General features: G+C 46.3%; 1 protein-coding gene across 2 annotated transcripts; it reads left to right on the forward strand.

Moving 5' to 3' along the window:
- Positions 1-1,225: 1,225 nt before the first annotated feature.
- On the forward strand, positions 1,226-12,941 carry LOC120404986 (mas-related G-protein coupled receptor member H-like). 2 transcript variants are annotated; one of them, XM_039538123.1, is made up of 2 exons: positions 1,226-1,364; positions 11,802-12,941. In XM_039538123.1, exon 2 carries the CDS (start codon positions 11,808-11,810, stop codon positions 12,810-12,812), a length of 1,005 nt encoding a protein of 334 aa, XP_039394057.1. In that variant the 5' UTR covers positions 1,226-1,364; positions 11,802-11,807; the 3' UTR covers positions 12,813-12,941. The 2 variants fall into 2 exon arrangements, with proteins under 2 accessions (XP_039394057.1, XP_039394058.1); XM_039538124.1 differs by lacking the exon at positions 1,226-1,364 and adding an exon at positions 8,403-8,412.
- Positions 12,942-17,560: the final 4,619 nt, after the last annotated feature.

A 17,560-nucleotide genomic window follows, 5' to 3' on the forward strand; every position in this document is an offset into this window, starting at 1 on the left:
TGGTAAACCTGCTCCTGACAGGTAGGAAGGGACACTTTTCTCTCCTTGGTGTGCATTGTGTAATGTCTGCTTCACAATGGAGGCCTGTCTACAGACTGAGCCGAATGCTAATCAAGAGACGGTGCAATCGACAAGAAAGAGGCACACAGGAAAAAAACAGCCAGTGGGAGGTGTCCAGTTTATGAATAAAGGCAATGGATTGGGGAGTGTAACTGGGACCACGAAGAGACATCCAGGATCTTTTCCACTGATGGGGCAAGCTGACAGTCTGACTTGCCTCCTGAACGGATGATCACAGCCAGGCCTGAGCTTTTGCTCTGTAAGATAGGCAGTAACTAGTTCAGTCCATCTAGGGTCTAGAATGAGACAAGCCACACAAGATCTGGTACATAGCCCTCTGGAACAGGGCAGGAGCAGACGTTATTCCGAAGGGTAGGCGACAGTATCGATAAAGCCTCTTATGAGTCACAATAGTCAACAGCTCTTGGGACTTTTCATCAACGTGCATCTGTAAATATGCTTGACTCAGATCAATCTTACTGAACTTTTGTCCCCCAGCCAGGCCTGCGAAGAAGTCATCGATGTGGGGAACCGGATATTGCTCTGCACACAACACTGGGTTGACAGTGACTTTAAAATCACCGCAAATCCGGAGGGAGCCATCTTTCTTCACTATTGGAACGATAGGAGTGGCCCATGGGCTATGGGTAACTGGTATTAGGACTCCATTGGTCACCAGGTGCTCCAGGTCCGCTTCAACTTTTGGCCTGATGGCATATGGCACAGTTTGGGCTTTCAGATATTTTGGTGGACTGTCAGGTTTAATGTTCAATATCACAGTGATTCCCATCATACTTCCCAGATCCTCTCCAAAAACAGCAGCATGTTTACTTAGTATAGGGGTTAGACTGGTTTCTTCTTTAGTCATTCGGTGCACTTCTGCCCTGTTCAGCTGAATCTTCCCAAGCCAAGACCTACCCATTAAGGCTGGGTAATTACCTCTCACCACAAACAGTGGCAATTTTGCAGCCTGTCCATTGAGCTCCACCTTAACATCAATAGTGCCCAACATGGGCACAGCTTCTCCCGTATACGTCTTCAGAACAGTTTTTGTTGCCTTAAGTGGAAGATGCTGTAGCTTTTCTTTATACACAGTCTCGGAGACCTGCGAGATGGCTGCACCGGTGTAGAGTTACATGCGTATAGGTTTGCCGTCCAACAACAGGGTTACCCAGTATTCATGTGAGCCCACTGCCAAAGACAAAACATGCAGTGGCACTTCCTCTTGCGATGAACGCCGGGAACAGTACGACCACTTGTAGAGTGCCTATCTTGCCACGTTCGGGGTCTCCACAAGGGATGATGTGAGTATATGGACAGTCATAGGCTGGATGTGTTGACGGTCCTTTATTATCTCTATCTACTTGGCTGGGTTGGAGTATTTGTACTTTTGCTAACAAAAATATTACAAGGCTGTCATCCAAGTACTATGTGACATTCCTGCAGTATTTGTAAGCCTGTAAACATCATTTTAGGGTACCTGATTAAACGTGCAAGAAAATGCAAGTGGCCTCAGTATAAAAGAGGCAGCGAGGCCTGCCTTAATTCCAAAGTGAATTAAACTAAACTGAATTAAGGGCACTTTAATTATGAATAAAGTGTCCATACAGGAATTGAATGTGGTTTAATTAATTCACTTTCAAAGTGAATTTGAATTAACTTTCCAGAGAATTCCTGTGTAGACAAGCCATGAGTCTGTAAGGAGCAGGACCTGCCATGAGATTAACTGATTCAGGGATGTCTGCCTGGGTTGGGAAAGAGCCTGAGACAGTCATTTTGTGATGAGGGGGAAATGCCCAACACATCTCAATGAGGTGTTAACTCTAAGATCCACTGTTCTGGGGGTCTTGGTAACACCATGGTGGGAGACTGGTGGGAGGAGCGTGCAAGGAGCCTGGCACCACAAACACACTCAAGGAGAGGGACCCCTCCACTACCTCGCCTGCCTTTCTGTGGGAAGAAGGGAACTCTTGTTGCTGCTTCTCTCTCACTGCCACCAAAATTCAAATCAAGGGGGTGGAGCCATAGACTAACAGGCATTTCCCCAAAGACCCTTCAAAGGGTCTGAACTCTGCAGCCAACAGGGAATCCCTAACCTTGCCGAGTCTCACAGGGTAGCTCCAGTCTTGCCAAATCCCCAGATCCTGGAGTCCTGTGACATTATGACAAGCTCAACCTTCCTTCACGGTAACCTGTTTCTTGCTCTTGTGGTTGTGGAGAAAATCTGGAAAACAAAGCCACGGAAGGATCCCAAACCAGCAATCAAATTAAAAACCCCAATGGTTTTTTTTTCCAAATCTCATGATTTTCAATCCAATCAGTTTTTGAAGCCTGACTCATGATTTTTGAACATTCCAATTTGACAACACTGAAGGTCCTTACAGAAGGCTTCATTTGGAATCCGTCCTGACAGCCTCAGCCTCTGCCTTGCCCCTCTCTGTTCTTGAGATGGGGGATCCTGGTTTTGTTTCCAAATGTGCTGAGCATCCATTGGCTTCACTGGGAGTTGAGGGTACTCAACACTTCTAGCCATGAAGCACTGTAAGGCACCCAAGGTTGCAGTGCACCCAGCCCCCCACTAGTCTGGATTGTACCCTATGTCACACTATCCCCATACAATCTATCTCTCTCTCTTATCAAGCTATTTTCTGTCTACACATCCTAGTGTCTACCCCACCCATCCCTTCATCCCAATCTCTAATACATCTTCCTGTTTTTCCATCCTTAGCTCTAAACCATCCATCTGTCCTTCTTTTTGAATAACTAATCTAATCCATCTATCGAATCTAATTTCTACTCCAATCTCTCATTCCTTTATCTAATCTCTAAACTCACCTCTAGTCTCCTGCCACCCTGTTGCTCTACCAGCTAATCTCTGATCTAATCTAATGTAGGGTTTACTTTATTTTAGGGAGGTAATAATGTCAAGAGGGTGGAGGCCAACATTATAATGGTGTGAGGGTGTTTGTGTAGAACAAGTATTAGTGGTGGAGGTCTGTGATGGGGTGGAATAGGCCCAGAGGCAGGGCCGCCCAGAGGGGGGGCAAGTGGGGCAATTTGCCCCAGGCCCCACAGGGGCACCCACGAGAATATAGTATTCTCTAGTATTGCAACTTTTTTTATGGAACGAGCCCCTGAAATTCCTTTGCTCCAGGCCCCCTGAATCCTCTGGGCGGCTCTGCCCAGAGGCCCCCTGCTGGAGGCCTCAATGTCCTGCCACATCCGTCCCAGGAAAAGAGTAGTAGAGGAGTCCTCCAAGCTACATAGAGAGGCTGAGGGGGATGCAGCCAATCAGGGGGTTGCAGGCTAGTATAAAGGCGCTGCAGTGTAGACCAGAGTCAGTTGCTGCTCAGGGCCTGAGGAGTGAAGCTGGTGCTCCTAGCAGACTGAAGTCTGCAGCACCATGGACAGCTCAGAGCTGGCAGGGATGGAGGAGTGAGGAAGAGCTCATGGTTGGCTGTGACTTGGCCAGAGAGCTGAGTCACTAGAAACAGCCAGAAAAACTTCCAGAAGGTGTCACCACAGACTGAAATGCACAGACACACACCTGAACAATGGGGTGCTTGCAAAAGGTGGGTGCCACCACATTGCAAGGTCCCAATCACAGCCAGGCTTCCTCTGGGATATGGGTTAGCAGGGCTGGGGTGTGAATGCGTTGGATGCTAAACTCTTGATATGCGCCCATTACGTTGGGTGGGAGGTAGTGGAGGAGATGGGATGATTTTTGTGGCTGCTTAGATGGGTGGATAGAGGTGGATTGGGAAAGGATCATTTTCATCCCTTTGTCCTGCAGTCCTGGAGTCTTCAAACCTCCCCTTGCCCTGAAGAGTGAGAGCCACTGGATAATGGGTCAATTCTGTAGTAACCTTAGACAAACCAGGTCGAGATGAAATAAGAATATGCTTGGATCCAAGCAATATGAATAAAGGGATATGAACGGAACATTTTCAATTGCCAAGAGGAGATGAAATCACCAACAAGTTGGCAAAAGCTGCAACTTTCACTGTCATAGAGGCCACTAATGGATTTAGGCAAATACAGCTGGATGACCAAAGTTCTGGACTCTGTATGTTCAGCACACCATTTGGCAGATACAGGTTCACCGGATTTCCTTCTGACATCTGTGCAGCTCCTGAAGGGTACTGAAGCGTGATCCAAGGTGCTGAATGTTACGTAGATGACAACCTGGTGTGAGGGAATTCCAGATGAGAACAGGATGAAAGGCTCAGAAGAGTTATAGACAGGTGTCATGACAGGACCCTGCAACTGAACAAGAACAAAAGCAAATTGGCTCAAACAAAGAGAAAATAATTGCGGCATCACTTGACAAAACAAGGTCACACGAGTATCAGTGGGAACAGAGACCTCTGCCCAGTGACTCTGCTCCAGTGAAGGCCCCTCATTCAGAATGTCCCCATGTGCTGAACCTCTTCCATATTCCATAAAGAACCACATCCAGATGATGGGGCATCTGCAGGAGAATGCAGAAGATGAGCTGAATGTACAGCCTTCACTTCAGCCCACAAGACCATACTACAGGGGCTGGGCATGACCAGATAGCTCTGCTGCACAGGCTAGCAGCCCAGGGCCTCTCTCCAAGGGAAATGGGTAAATGAGGGGTTACTAAATATTTGAATTTTTAACTCTTTCAGTTGTCTCCCCTTCCCCATCCCCTGTGTTCAATAAATGTGTAAAGGAGTTTTTGCTCCTCGGGTGATGCCCAGCAACCACAGCCAAGTTCCTAACTAATGTGGCATTAGTAGCTGCCCTAAAGGGTGAGATGGTGTCAGCCCCATCAGCAGTGTTTGCAGCTATTCCATGGACACAGAAGAGTCACACATACAAAATGTCTCCAGAGAACTCAGGAGGGCCAACAAAAGAGTGGAAACAACAAATTGCACCTGGACAGCAAGTCCATCTGGATGTGACACCTCCACCCATGTGACCCAAGGACCTCTTGATGCCAACAGGCAGAGGGTATATGGGGCACAGGGATCCCACTGGTTCACCAAAAGGGATCATCTGCTAAAAGCTTGTGTCACATTGGTCGTCATAACCATTGTGAGATGTATGTATAGAAAATATGTGAGGAGTAACGTATATCTACTCAAAATTATGTTCTCTGGGTCTGTAGTTAAAGACAGGTCACTCAAAGGTGACATACCTTGAGAACTTCTCCAGATGGGGGATGGGAGACACCTATCTCACTGGTGGACCATTGTGTGCCATACAATAGAAGAGTAGAAGCATGCTGAGTTAAATGCTAATGAAGAACTGAAGAAACTTCAGAAAGGAATTAACAGTAGGGTGGGAAGCCTATTTTCAGGTAAACACCACAAGTCTATTCTGGTACATTTGAAGAGAAAAAAAGAGACACCCTGTCTTCCTTCTGTCAGTGAAGATAAGCTGCCAGCAGGCTTGATATTATGAAAGTGGGGTCTCAGCCCGCTTGGTTGAAAATGCTGGGAAAAATCAGAGAATCATAGAATATCACAGTTGGAAGGGACCTTAGGAGGTCATCTAGTCCAACCCCCTGCTCAACACAGGACCAATCCCCAACTAATTCATTCAATCCCAACTAAATCATCCTGTGGATGTGGATTAAGCTATGGGAGACTGGGGAATGTCTTTTGTAAGCTAAATTTAGTCTCTAGAAAGCAGGTCATGATTTTGTTAATAAAATTCTTATTTGCTATCACTTGAATCTCTGTTCTTTGATAATAAACTTACTCTTGTTTTCACTATATCACTATATCTAAGTGCTGAGTGGGGATCCTGAATTGAATCTGACAAGCTGGTGTAGCCTATTCCTTGGTAAATAGCGGATCTAAGAATTCTGGGAGTGTTCAGTGGAACATGGGCTGAGCAGAGGGACACTCGGAGGACGGTGTCTGCCTATCAACCACCTGTGCAGAGTCAGGGAAGCCTGGAAGGCAGTGCTTGTGTTGCCAGAGACTGGTGGAATTGGGGAGCTGGTTCACAGCCAGCACAAACAAGACTTTCTTGCTGCATTCCCTCTAAGGCGTGTTGCCTGAGCGGCCACGCAAGAGGGCATCAAGGGCCGTGCACCTAATTAGTGGAGCCATGCAAGTGAGGCTCCACTAATTAGGTGCCTGGACCATGGAGAGGATGTACATATAAGAAGGTAAGGTGGTGGGGGGGGACTAGAGCTAGGTGGGGGCTGTGGGGTGAGGTGGGGTGGGAGTTTGGGCATGCAGGGCTGCAGTGGCCAGGAGAGATGCCTCTCCCCTAGCCCCAGTTGGGCTTCAGGGTCCAGGGACTCGGGGAGAGAAGTGTTTTGCTGAATCAACCTTTCTGAATACGCCTTACTGCATAACTTTCTGCTTCAATCACATAAACCCTTAGAAATGCTGGCTTCTTCTGCTCCTGACATTCCTAGCCATGTATTTGGGTTCCTGCCTTCTTCCTCACTGTCTCCATGCAGGGCCATCCTTAGGCACCCCTGGGCATAGGCACTGACTCCTGCTGAAGATTATAAAATCACATCTCTAAAAAATCCTTGCATAGATTTTTAGATCCACTATCTGAGTATTCATCTTTAGCCTTAAATGCTTGGATCTTCAGACATATAGGTTTTTTTTAAATAAATCCTTCAAAAAAACTCTTATCTAAAATACACATCTTAATTTTAATTACTTTAGTACAAAAAACTTGTTTCCAAAGTCTTTCTGTCAATCCCTTTCTTTCTTCACCCCCCTGTTGAAGAGAGGCTAGCCCTTAAAGGGACAACACCCCTTTCCTTCCAGATAGCTGGACAAACAAGTTTCCCTCTCTTTACTTCTGACTATTTGATGAACTAGTTTTAAAAGAACTCTCCAGCAAAATCAGTACCTTCGTAAGATAGAAAATCCTTTGTTATGCCTAAAATCTTTGGAAACATATTTTTTAAAGTTGGTAAATTCCATAAACATATCTGTTATGGAGATTACACAAAGTAAATTAGTGTTGCCTTTTTCTAAAAGTAATGAACATTGTGATGAACACAGTAAACCTCTGTGACTGATTCATTTAAAATTAATGTCTTTATTTCAGTGAGTTAAATACATAGTCATCTGGAATGATTACTTTATGAAGGCTGAAGAGTGCATTTAAAATATAAAAATCATCTTAGAAATACTGATTAAGAAAATGTAAAACAGAGAAGAGCTGCATCATGTATTCCATAATAATTAATGTTGTATTCAGCAGGGCAGCTGACTTGCCCTTACTGCAAATAAATCTCTGACAAACTTCAGGGTACAGTAACTCCTCACTTAATGTTGTAGTTATGTTCCTGAAAAATGAGACCTTACGCGAAACGTTGTTAAGCGAATCCAATTTCCCCATAAGAATTAATGTAAGTGGTGGAAGGGTTATGTTCCAGAGAAATGCTTTTCACCAGACAAAAGACATTATATACATACACTGTATAAGTTTTAAACAAACCGTTTAATATTGTACACAGCAATGAATGATTTTGAAGCTTGGTTGAGGTGGTGGAGTAAGAGGGTGGGATATTTCCCAGGGGATGCTTTGCTGCTAAATGATGAACTAGCACTCAGCTGAGCCCTCAAGGGTTAAGACGCTGTTGTTAATGTAGCATCACACTCTACAAGGCATCATGGACTGAGGCAGAAGGGAGGAAACACAATAGATGCAGGGCAGTAGCTGCAAACACTTCCCTGCAAAAACTGAACATGATGATGAGCCCACGCTATCCAGCTGGAGCGCACCACTCCCTCCTCGTGACAGCACATGCACGGCTGCACAGGTGCTGATTTTCCAAAGTGCTGGGGGGTGCGGGCATGAGTGAGAGAGAGAGAGAGATGTGCATTGCCCCTTTAAGTACGCTGACACCACTTCAAGTATATTGCCCTTTTATGAAGATCCGCCCATTCAGAGAGGAAGCAACAGCTTCCAGCCAGCTCCCTCCTTTCTGTCCCTCTCCTCTGCTTTGTGGAGCGGGGGTACAGAGCTTGGGGGGCAGGAGCAGGGGGACATCCTGACATCAGCACCCCCTCCCCCAGCAAGCAGGAAGCTCCCGGGAACAGCTCCAGGGCAGAGGGCAGGGCAGGAGCAGCAGGGCAGTGGGGGGAGGGACAGCTGAACTGCTGCTGGGCAGCTGTCAAGCCACATACCTTACAGGGAATTTAGGGGAGCTGATGAGGGGTGCTGCTGGCCCCCCTCCCCCTGGTTCTAATCCCCACAAGGAGGGGCTGCTCTTCCAGAGAATCCTGCAAGCAGAGGACAAAGCGGCAGCTGCCAAAGGATGCTATAAGGGAGCATTGCGCAACTTTAAACGAGCTTGTTCCCTAATAGATCAGCAACGGAACAATGTTATCCGGGACAACGGTAAGTGAGGAGTTACTGTATATCAAAATACCTGTGACTAACATTTTTTATTCCTAAATTTAGTGCTTTTAATTAGGTACCTTCTATATGTCCAGTCGTCACCTTCTGGCATGCAGTGGAAAACGTGCTCCATTTTCCTTGAAAAAACCCACTCTTCTGCAATTTCTTTCTGTCATTTGCTTCATTTGGGTTCAGGGATTTGGCTGGAAGGGGGTGAGCAGGGAGGGGGAGGGAAGAGAGGAGGGAGACAGTGGGGCAGGGCCTGGGGCAGAGCAGGGGTGGAGTATGGGCAGGGCCACAGGCAGAAGAGTTGGGGAGCCAGCCTCCCCAAGCGGCAGCTTCTTCCACCACCCATGACCGCAGGTAAGAGCAGATCGGCTCCCGCACACCCAGCGCGCGCTGCAGTGTCCTTAGGCAGGGGCCACATTCACAGAGCCGAATGCGCCGGTGCTGTGCATTCTGTGTGAGGGAGAGGGCACGGGGGTCTCTGCGGGATACTGTGACTCTCCGCCACTGTGAGGTGTGCCGGATGGCTCGGTATCCTTTGCTGCCTCGTCCCTCCCATCCTGGGCTGCGAGCCCAGGCGGCCGTCGGGCATAGGGGCACCAGTTTAATAATACTGCGTAGGGCCCCATAAATCCTAAGGACGGCCCTGTATCCACGTCTCTTTTTATTTCCCCCCCTCACAAAGCAGAGCTCATTGGATTTCCTGTACTTCTTCTCAGTCCGTTACCCTTAAAGTGACAGAGCCTGACAGCAATCAGGACCTCCCTCAAAATGAGGAAAGCAGTAGGGACGGGAGCAGTTACAGGTAGCCGGGGTCTTCTTTCAGAAATAGGCATTAGGGCTCTGACAGGGAAGGCATGCAGCAGCTTCTGAGCTGCTTACCAACCCCTTGCACTCCTCCGTCACAGAACCATAGAATATCAGGGTGGGAAGGGACCTGGAGGTCATCTAGTCCAACCCCCTGCTCAAAGCAGGACCAATCCCCAACTAAATCATCCCAGCCAGGGCTTTGTCAAGCCTGACCTTAAAAACGTCTAAGGAAGGAGATTCCACCACCTCCCTTGGTAACCCATCGAGAAGATCTGGGATTAGTCAATGCCTGGAACAAAGTACCAATGATGAAGACAATAGAGACACTTTTGAAGACCATTTATACAGTCTTCTGCAGATCCTCAGTCTGAAGAGGACAATTTGAAGAAATGGCAAATGTCACAGAAAATGAGACTATTGTTTAAACCTCTAAATGAAGTGAGGTGGCTATCGAGACATTTCACTGTAAGTGCTTTGATGTGTAATTACGAGACCCTTCTTAGATACTTGAACATGAAATCTCAGAAAACAATAACCCGATACCAAAGTACTTCCTGAATAAGCTCTCTGACAATAATTACCGTATCACTAACTGCGTGAAATGATGTCTTATATGAATTAGCAGAACCGACCAAATGCTTTCAGAAGAGCTCTTTAACAAGAGTGGAAGCTGTACACTTAGCAAGGGCCAGGGTGACCACAATGGCGTAGCCAGGTTCTAACATCAGGGGAAGCGAACACATAAAAATAGGCGCCACCCGCCGCCATATCAAATTACTAGTTACATACTTTTACATTTGTAATACATATTTATTTTGTACTTAAAATAAAAACACAAGAATGATATTGTTTTATAAGTATGTGTGTTATTTTGCATTTAAAATATAAAAAAGGTTTACAGTGTTGTATATAAAATCAAAACATAATAAAAACACGTGTTATTTACTTATTTTATATTTCATACTGTAAACCTATTTTAAATGCAAAATAACACATGTACTTATAAAACATCATTCTTGTGTGGCCCCTGAAAGCAGGCAGCACACAGGAGCAAGGCAGGGGGGGATGCGATCGCGATGATCCAGGTGGAAAACCTTCCAATTGGTCCAACTTGTCACATATATGCTGCAGCTGTCGACCCTGGCGCTCCATCTCCTTATAGAAGGCATCAGACTGAGTAAACTGAGTAAACGTAGTCAAATCGGGATATGGGTTCGATGGCACATGTTCCACCCGAGCCTCCTCTGTCCCCCCGCAATCTTGGCACCCCCAGGCCCCGTGGACACGGCATGGCTTTGGAGGGGGTGCATACGGCAAGGCTGTCTCCATAGGCTCGGGCGTATCGGGGGGTAACGGGACCGTAGCAGGATCAATCATGTCGGGGCCGATAGCCACATTGGAGGGTAGTGGGGCCGTAGCAGGGGCAACACCATCTATGGGGAAGGGGTCGGAAGCCAAAGGTATCACCGTGTCCTCACCACCGAAAAACTCTCTGGCTCCAACCGGCAACACAGAAGGCATTCCGGGCGTTGGGCGGCAAAGCTCAGAAAGGGCCGCCTGCACTCCTGCCTCGGCCGCGAGAGTTTCTATCATCTCCTTCGCCTTATTCCATACTGGACTCAGGGAGAAGGCCTCCTTATCGCCCTGAGCCACCGACTTCCAAAGCTTGGAGCCTAGCCGCTCCCAAACAGTTTTATCAAAAATTGTACTTGGTTGAACAGAAAGTCCCCTTCTCCGTCCCCACCGCAGCAGACGGGATAATGTATCAGAGGGGAGCTTCTCTCCCTGCCGCTCCGCGATGCGCATCAAATATTCATGCACCGTCCTTTCTTCCGCTGATGCAGCGGTTCCCATATTAGCTGCTCACCTCTGGGCTGGGGTGTGCCTCCCTTTTCAGACGCCCTGCGGCTTGCCGCTCGACACTGAGCTCAGGTGCGCCCCTCTTTTCGGACGCCCTGCGGCTCCTAGCCGCTCGACACTGAGCTCAGGTGTGCCCTTCTTTTCGGACGCCCTGCGGCCGCCGCTCAACACTGAGCTCAGGTGCGCCCCTCTTTTCGGACGCCCTGCGGCTCCTAGCCGCTCGACACTGAGACTCAGGTGCGCCTCCTTTTCTTCTTTTCAGTTCAGGCCACCAACACTATCCTCGTTCAATCACGTCGGGGTCACCATTTGTTGCATCGCAGGAGAGCATGGACAGATTCTGACAACCCATGTGATCATAAAACAGAGAGTTCTTTATTCATTTCCAGCATGCTCTTATATACAATTATAGCAAGCAATCAAACTGTTGCTAATTGGTTAATTAAATTAACACAGCCGCAGCTGTAACCCCATAGGGTAATTATCATCCTAACACCTGTTTGACTTATCATCCTATTTACAATTAGCTGGCCGCTCAAGGCCAGCCCTTTACACACAGTTCCCAGCGTAATCGGCTCGTCCCAGAAGCCTAAACAATCTCAGCATTTCACATTCCATTCCCAACAGGGAGGGGCTGAAATGATCAGTGAAACTTTGTGCTGGGAATGTCAAAGTCACTGATTTCCACTCCCCCTTCTGCTCTCTGCTAACAGGTGCGCATGAAAGACAAGGAGACACTGGCATCCCTCAGCAGAGGTTTAATGATGACTGAGGTGAGCACAACGTCCCTGCTTCCGACAGAAACCAGCCCAGACTATAGGTATAATGGGACTGGTTGCAAAATACACAGTTTAACTAATGTGATCCTTGATGGTGTCACTGTGCTCATCTGTCTCTTCGGGCTGGTGGGCAACGGGGTCGTCCTCTGGCTCCTCAGCTTCTTCATTAAGAGGAATCCCTTCACCATCTACATCCTCAACCTGGCCGTAGCAGACTTAAGCTTCCTCCTCTCCCTGCCTGTTTGCCTCATACTTTATACTGTGCAATCTCTCTTCTGTTTCTATGAATTTGGGCACGTTCTGGGGGTTTTTCTCCTGCTGGTTCTGTTCGCCCACAATGCCGGCCTGTACTTCCTGACAGCCATCAGCGTTGAGAGGTGTCTGTCTGTCTTCTTCCCCATCTGGTACCGATGCCACCGCCCCAAGCACCTGTCTTCCCTTGTGTGTGCCCTGCTGTGGGCGCTCTCCTGCTTGGTATCCGGACTAATGTCTTATTTTTGTCTTTTTGGTGGAACTGAACACTGTCGGATGTCACACATAGCCATGTATGTTCTGGTTTTCCTGATTTTCGGTTCCATCATGGTTCTGTCCAACCTGATCCTGTTTATCAAGGTCCGACATAGCTCCCAACAACGTCAGCCTGGAAGGTTCTACATTGTTATCTTGCTCACCATCCTCTTCTTCCTCATCTTTGCTGTTCCCTTCAGTATCCAGCACTTTGGCTGGTATTTTAATTATTTTAATATCCCCATTGAGATATGTAATGCACTGGCCTCTGTAAACAGCAGCATTAACCCACTTATTTACTTTTTAGTTGGGAGCTACAGGAAGTGGCGGTTCAGGGGCTCTGTTAAGGTCGCACTCCAGAGGGTTTTTGAAGAGCATGCAGATTCCAGAGAAGACATAGAAGCCACCAGGACAGACACAATGGAGATGACCAATTAAATCCCTACAGCACCCAGCCTCAGAGACCTTATTGTGGATGTGGAGCTTTATTAATCAGTATGAAAATTAGCAGCTTCCTACTTGTTTAATTTTTCTCTAATTTTCCAAATACCATATTTGTGTGGCACTTGGTTATGATGTTATGTCTGTCTTGGAAAACTCGTCAGCATGGTCTCTGGGCCCATCATATATATTTTACACATCTCCCAAGTTATATCTCCAGTGAGTGTATATGTATGCAAGGTGACAGTAAATGATTTCTGCTTCTGACTATAAACCCATCTACTAGAAAGAGGGATTAGGGAAAAAAGGCATTTTGACAGGGTGGGCATGAGAGGAAATAACATACTGACATTAACATCGAGGGCAACTTTATTATATTTGCCCAAAGCATAAGAACTAAAAAGAACAAAAGTTATTCTAAAGCACGAAATACATATAAATATCTATCTAATTAAACAGCATACACATTGCCCAATTCAGTATTAAGTATGATCATTAGAAAATTTAAATAAGTCCAGTGGGACACAAATAAAAGAGCAGTGAGTGTGGGAAATGCAATGGCTAGAGATCACCCAATAGCTATAAATAGGGGCCCTACCAAATTCACAGCTGTGAAAAACACGTCACGGATGGTGAAATCTGGTCTTTTGTGTACTTTTACTCTATCCAATCCAGATTTCATGGGGGAGTCCAGCGTTTCTCAAACTGGGGGTCCCAACCAAAAGGCGGTTCTGGGGAGTTGCAAGGCTGTTGTAGGGGGGGTCGCAGTAGTGCCATCTTTACTTCTGCATTGCTTTCAAAGCCGGGCACTGGAGAGCAGTGGATGCTGGATGGACGCCTAGCTCTAAAGGCAGTGCCACATTAAGCAGCAGCGCAGAAGTAAATGGGGCAATACCATATCGTGACACCCTTATTTCTGGACTGCTGCAGACAGTGGTGCTGCCTTCAGAGCTGGACTCCCAGCCAGCAGCCGCAGAGCTTCCTGCAGCTGGGGGAGGTTCCTGAAGGTGGGTCTGACACGGGACCGGCACCTGCAAGGGAAGAGGAAGTCCCATCCCTCAGCACGCTGGCCAGAACCCAACAGCTGGAACTTGGCATAAAGTAGGAGCCCTCGGCCAGGGCACCTCCAGCCCTGCCCCTCCTCGGCTCCAGCCCAGCGCCCCGGCACTTGGGAGTTAAAGCACTTTGGGATGCTTGTTATCAGGGGCGGCTCTACAGTTTTGGCCGCCCCAAGCAGTCATGCGCGGGAGGCGCCCCGGAGCCGCGGGAGCAGCGGACCTCCCGCGGGCATGACTGCAGAGGGTCCGCTGGTCCCGCATGGCCCGGCTGGACCCCCCGCGGCTGCGGACGGTTCGCGGATCCCGCGGCTCCGCTTGAGCTGCCACAGTCATGCCTGCGGGAGGTCCAGCCGAGCCGCGGGACGAGCGCTCCCTCCGCAGTCGTGCCTGCGGCAGGTCCGGTAGTCCCGGGGCTCCGGTGGACCTCCCGCAGGCATGACTGCGGCAGGTCCGCCGACGCAGCCTGCCGCCCCCTAGATTTGGCCGCCCTAGGCACCAGCTTGTTTTGCTGGTGCCTAGAGCCGCCCCTGCTTGTTATACCAATATAATAAAAAGCAGCAGGATCTTATTAAGAGGGATAAGGCAAAGATGCCACATTTATTGTAAATACCATAACAAAACAAAAAAACAATGTTTTTCTACTTGTTTCTATTACTACTTATTCCTTATACACACACACACACACACACACACATATTCATTCACACAATCATTCATTCATGTTCTGTATAGATGTTATAGTTACCAGCCTAGATGTTGCTCATGCCAAGTTACTGGCCAGGTATCTTGGTCATGAGGATGGAGCCGAGTCTGTGTCAGATGCATCTGATGCTCCTGGAGGCTGGTGGCAGAACCATAGACTCAAAGTCCTTATTCTTTAGAGTCCAGTTTTATAGAGATTTTTCCCTATGTAAGTTCATAGGAGTTGCTTCGTTCTGCTGTTGCTAAATCAATCAGCAGATGGCTGGCTCCATGTTATTAGATGTTTTGTTTTTCCTTCCTTTGAGGTGTGGTGGGTGGATTCCAGTTTGCCCTCCGGGGGTCATCTGGTTGATCCCACTTGACACCTTCTTCAGCCGACACTGAATTCTTCAGGCTGGTAACTCCCTAACCATTCATTCACATACATTCTCTATCTTAATCACATCTATTTCACTGTCTCTTTACCTTTTGGGGTGTGACCAATTTATGTGAGACTCCCTGTCTTTTAACAATCAAAGATAAAGTGAGATGAAAATTTACGGAGGGTGGGGGTCTCTATTTATACACTATAACAGCTACTGTTTTGGCTTACTTAGAGTTAATTAATGTTTAACAAGTTTTATACAAAGTATTTCTTTGAGCAGGCTTCACACAGACACAGCTGGTGGCTTGCAGGTTAGAATCACAAATTTACTTTTAACATAAACCTTTAGTTATAAGGCATCAGTTAACAATAAGTCATTTTTCATATAAACCATGTTTAATATAAACCTTCTTTAATATCTCTACATAATCCCCCTTTTGACACTACGATACACATATGCTCGTTAGTGTCACTTTCTATGTAACCTTTTTAAAAGAAGGTACTGTGAGGTAACATGGGTTAGTGATTTCTATCTATTGTACATCCTTTTTATCCAAAAGCACATGCTAAACATTTCAATAATACAAATACAATTTAATACTAAGACAACTATCAAGGGATGTAGCATTACTGGTAGGATGCCAGTAGTGGTTGGGGACCATCAAGAGAATATATTATACCAGTAATAAGTTGTTATTTGTTTAGTAAAAACAGTACTGACATTGCATTTACATTTATCTACTGGGGGCTGCTAACACTCTGCCCCTTGATCTATGATCATTACAGTAGTTGTTGTCATGGTAGGGCACAGGTGATTTGTTGTAAACAAACCAAACAATTATAACCAGGTGAATATTACTAAAACCATTACAATTGACTAAACACCAGATATAACCTAAACACAAATCCAAAAAATTATAGTTATAATAATTGGGAATACAATAAAACCATAACCATTACAATAATTGGGTACATTGACACATAAGATGAGGCCCAAGTTTGATGCTGCAATAGCCATCAAACAATAAAAGTTACTGAGGTCAGGACCTCCTTAAGCACACACAACAAATAAGATTTTGTTGGAGGACCATAGTTGTCATGCAAGGTTAAGCTGATTTGGACTTAAACTAACATTTATTTGCTAAAATGTTGCAGAATTTCCTATTTTTAACAGTTGTACTTAAGAGGTTTTTGGGGACCTGAAAGATGAGGCTCTGCAATTATGGGCCAAGGTCTTACAGGTTATGGGGACCCAAGAACTGCCCTTTAGGACTTGGGGAAGTAGAACCAGGGTGCATAGAGAAAAGTTTGGAATTAACAATACAAGCAAATGTAACTAACAAAACAAATGTATTAATAAAACCTAACAAAAAATAAACCTGAAGCACTGGGGACCAAAGTTTTTTGGACACAAGTGGTGATTGATAAGTTGGATGGACATGGGGGAAGTAGAGAGAGGAAAAGACATTTGCTTTGTTCAGTGTAGTATTTTTTTTTTCTGGACCCAATGCTAGCACAGGACACCACTAGAGACAGACACAGAACATGCAACAGAGAACATGCAACACAGAACACTGAACACTGAACACAGACTTTGTCGCGACACTATAACCATGGTATTTTATAACTCTTCAGCTGGTACCAGCTCTTCTGATGTTCTGGTTTTAGAGCCTGAAAGATAGAAGCTTACACATAAATTAGCACAGTGCTTCCACATGGCAGACCCTGCTTAGTCTCTGCCACAGTGTGTTTGGTACTTGGGGCTGCACAAATGCTAATTAAGTGTTGCAAAAAAATTTTTTTTTTCATTTTAAAATTCCCAGCCACTTTGCCACGGCCTGGAGGTCTGAGGCAGAAGCAGGCACTGTTGTTACTGTTGCAATGGCATTCTGGCCCTGGGAGGAGGAATCTACCCAAATATTCCCCTTCCCACTCTTCAGAGGGGTCCCAAAAACCTTCCCCTTCTGGGGTTTCAAATGTTTTTTCTTTTGATGTTACTGCTGTTGTAGGATTTGAGAGTGCTGTTTTAACTCTCTGTACCCAACCTTAAGGGCATCTAACTGGGTTTGAGTACTACATACATTTTTATTTTTTTGCTTTTGCAGCAGAGGCTTGTAAATCTTAATGCAATTTTTTGTTTTTACATTTTCCCAACAGTTGTGAACAACAACCAAGCACAACAAAAAAAACCAAACTGATAAATATTAAGCACTATAACCCTTAATTCCTAAAAGAGCAGCTTACAATGGTTGTTTTACATATTTTTTTCAATGTTTTTCGGGGGTCCCAAGCCTCTTTTTCCCAATGAGCCATTACTTTCCAATTTTCTACCCCTTTTTCCAATTGGGATAGTTTTTTTTTTTTAGAGATATTTTCTCCTCTTTACAGGCTGCTAGGCGGAGGTAGCTGTCATTACAAGCCTCCCACAGCAGCCAGATTCCTGCAGCATCTCTGTTTGCTGCATCTAGGGGTTTGCATATGAGGATATATTGGGCCAATCTATCCTCTAGGTCCAAAATGGTGCAGATATCTGCAAGGGCTTGTTCAGTCCAAGGACTGTGCCCATATCTTTGGAGAATTTGCTGAAAAGGCATTCTCTCTTTAATAAAAGGTGAGGTAGA

The sequence above is a fragment of the Mauremys reevesii genome, linkage group 4 (genome assembly GCF_016161935.1).
Source record: "Mauremys reevesii isolate NIE-2019 linkage group 4, ASM1616193v1, whole genome shotgun sequence".
In the NCBI taxonomy this organism is placed as follows: domain Eukaryota; kingdom Metazoa; phylum Chordata; order Testudines; family Geoemydidae; genus Mauremys; species Mauremys reevesii.

Coding starts and splice junctions, on each gene's coding strand:
- LOC120404986 (XM_039538123.1), top strand. CDS start 11,808: ATGAAAGACAAGGAGACACTGGCATCCCTCAGCAGAGGTTTAATGATG.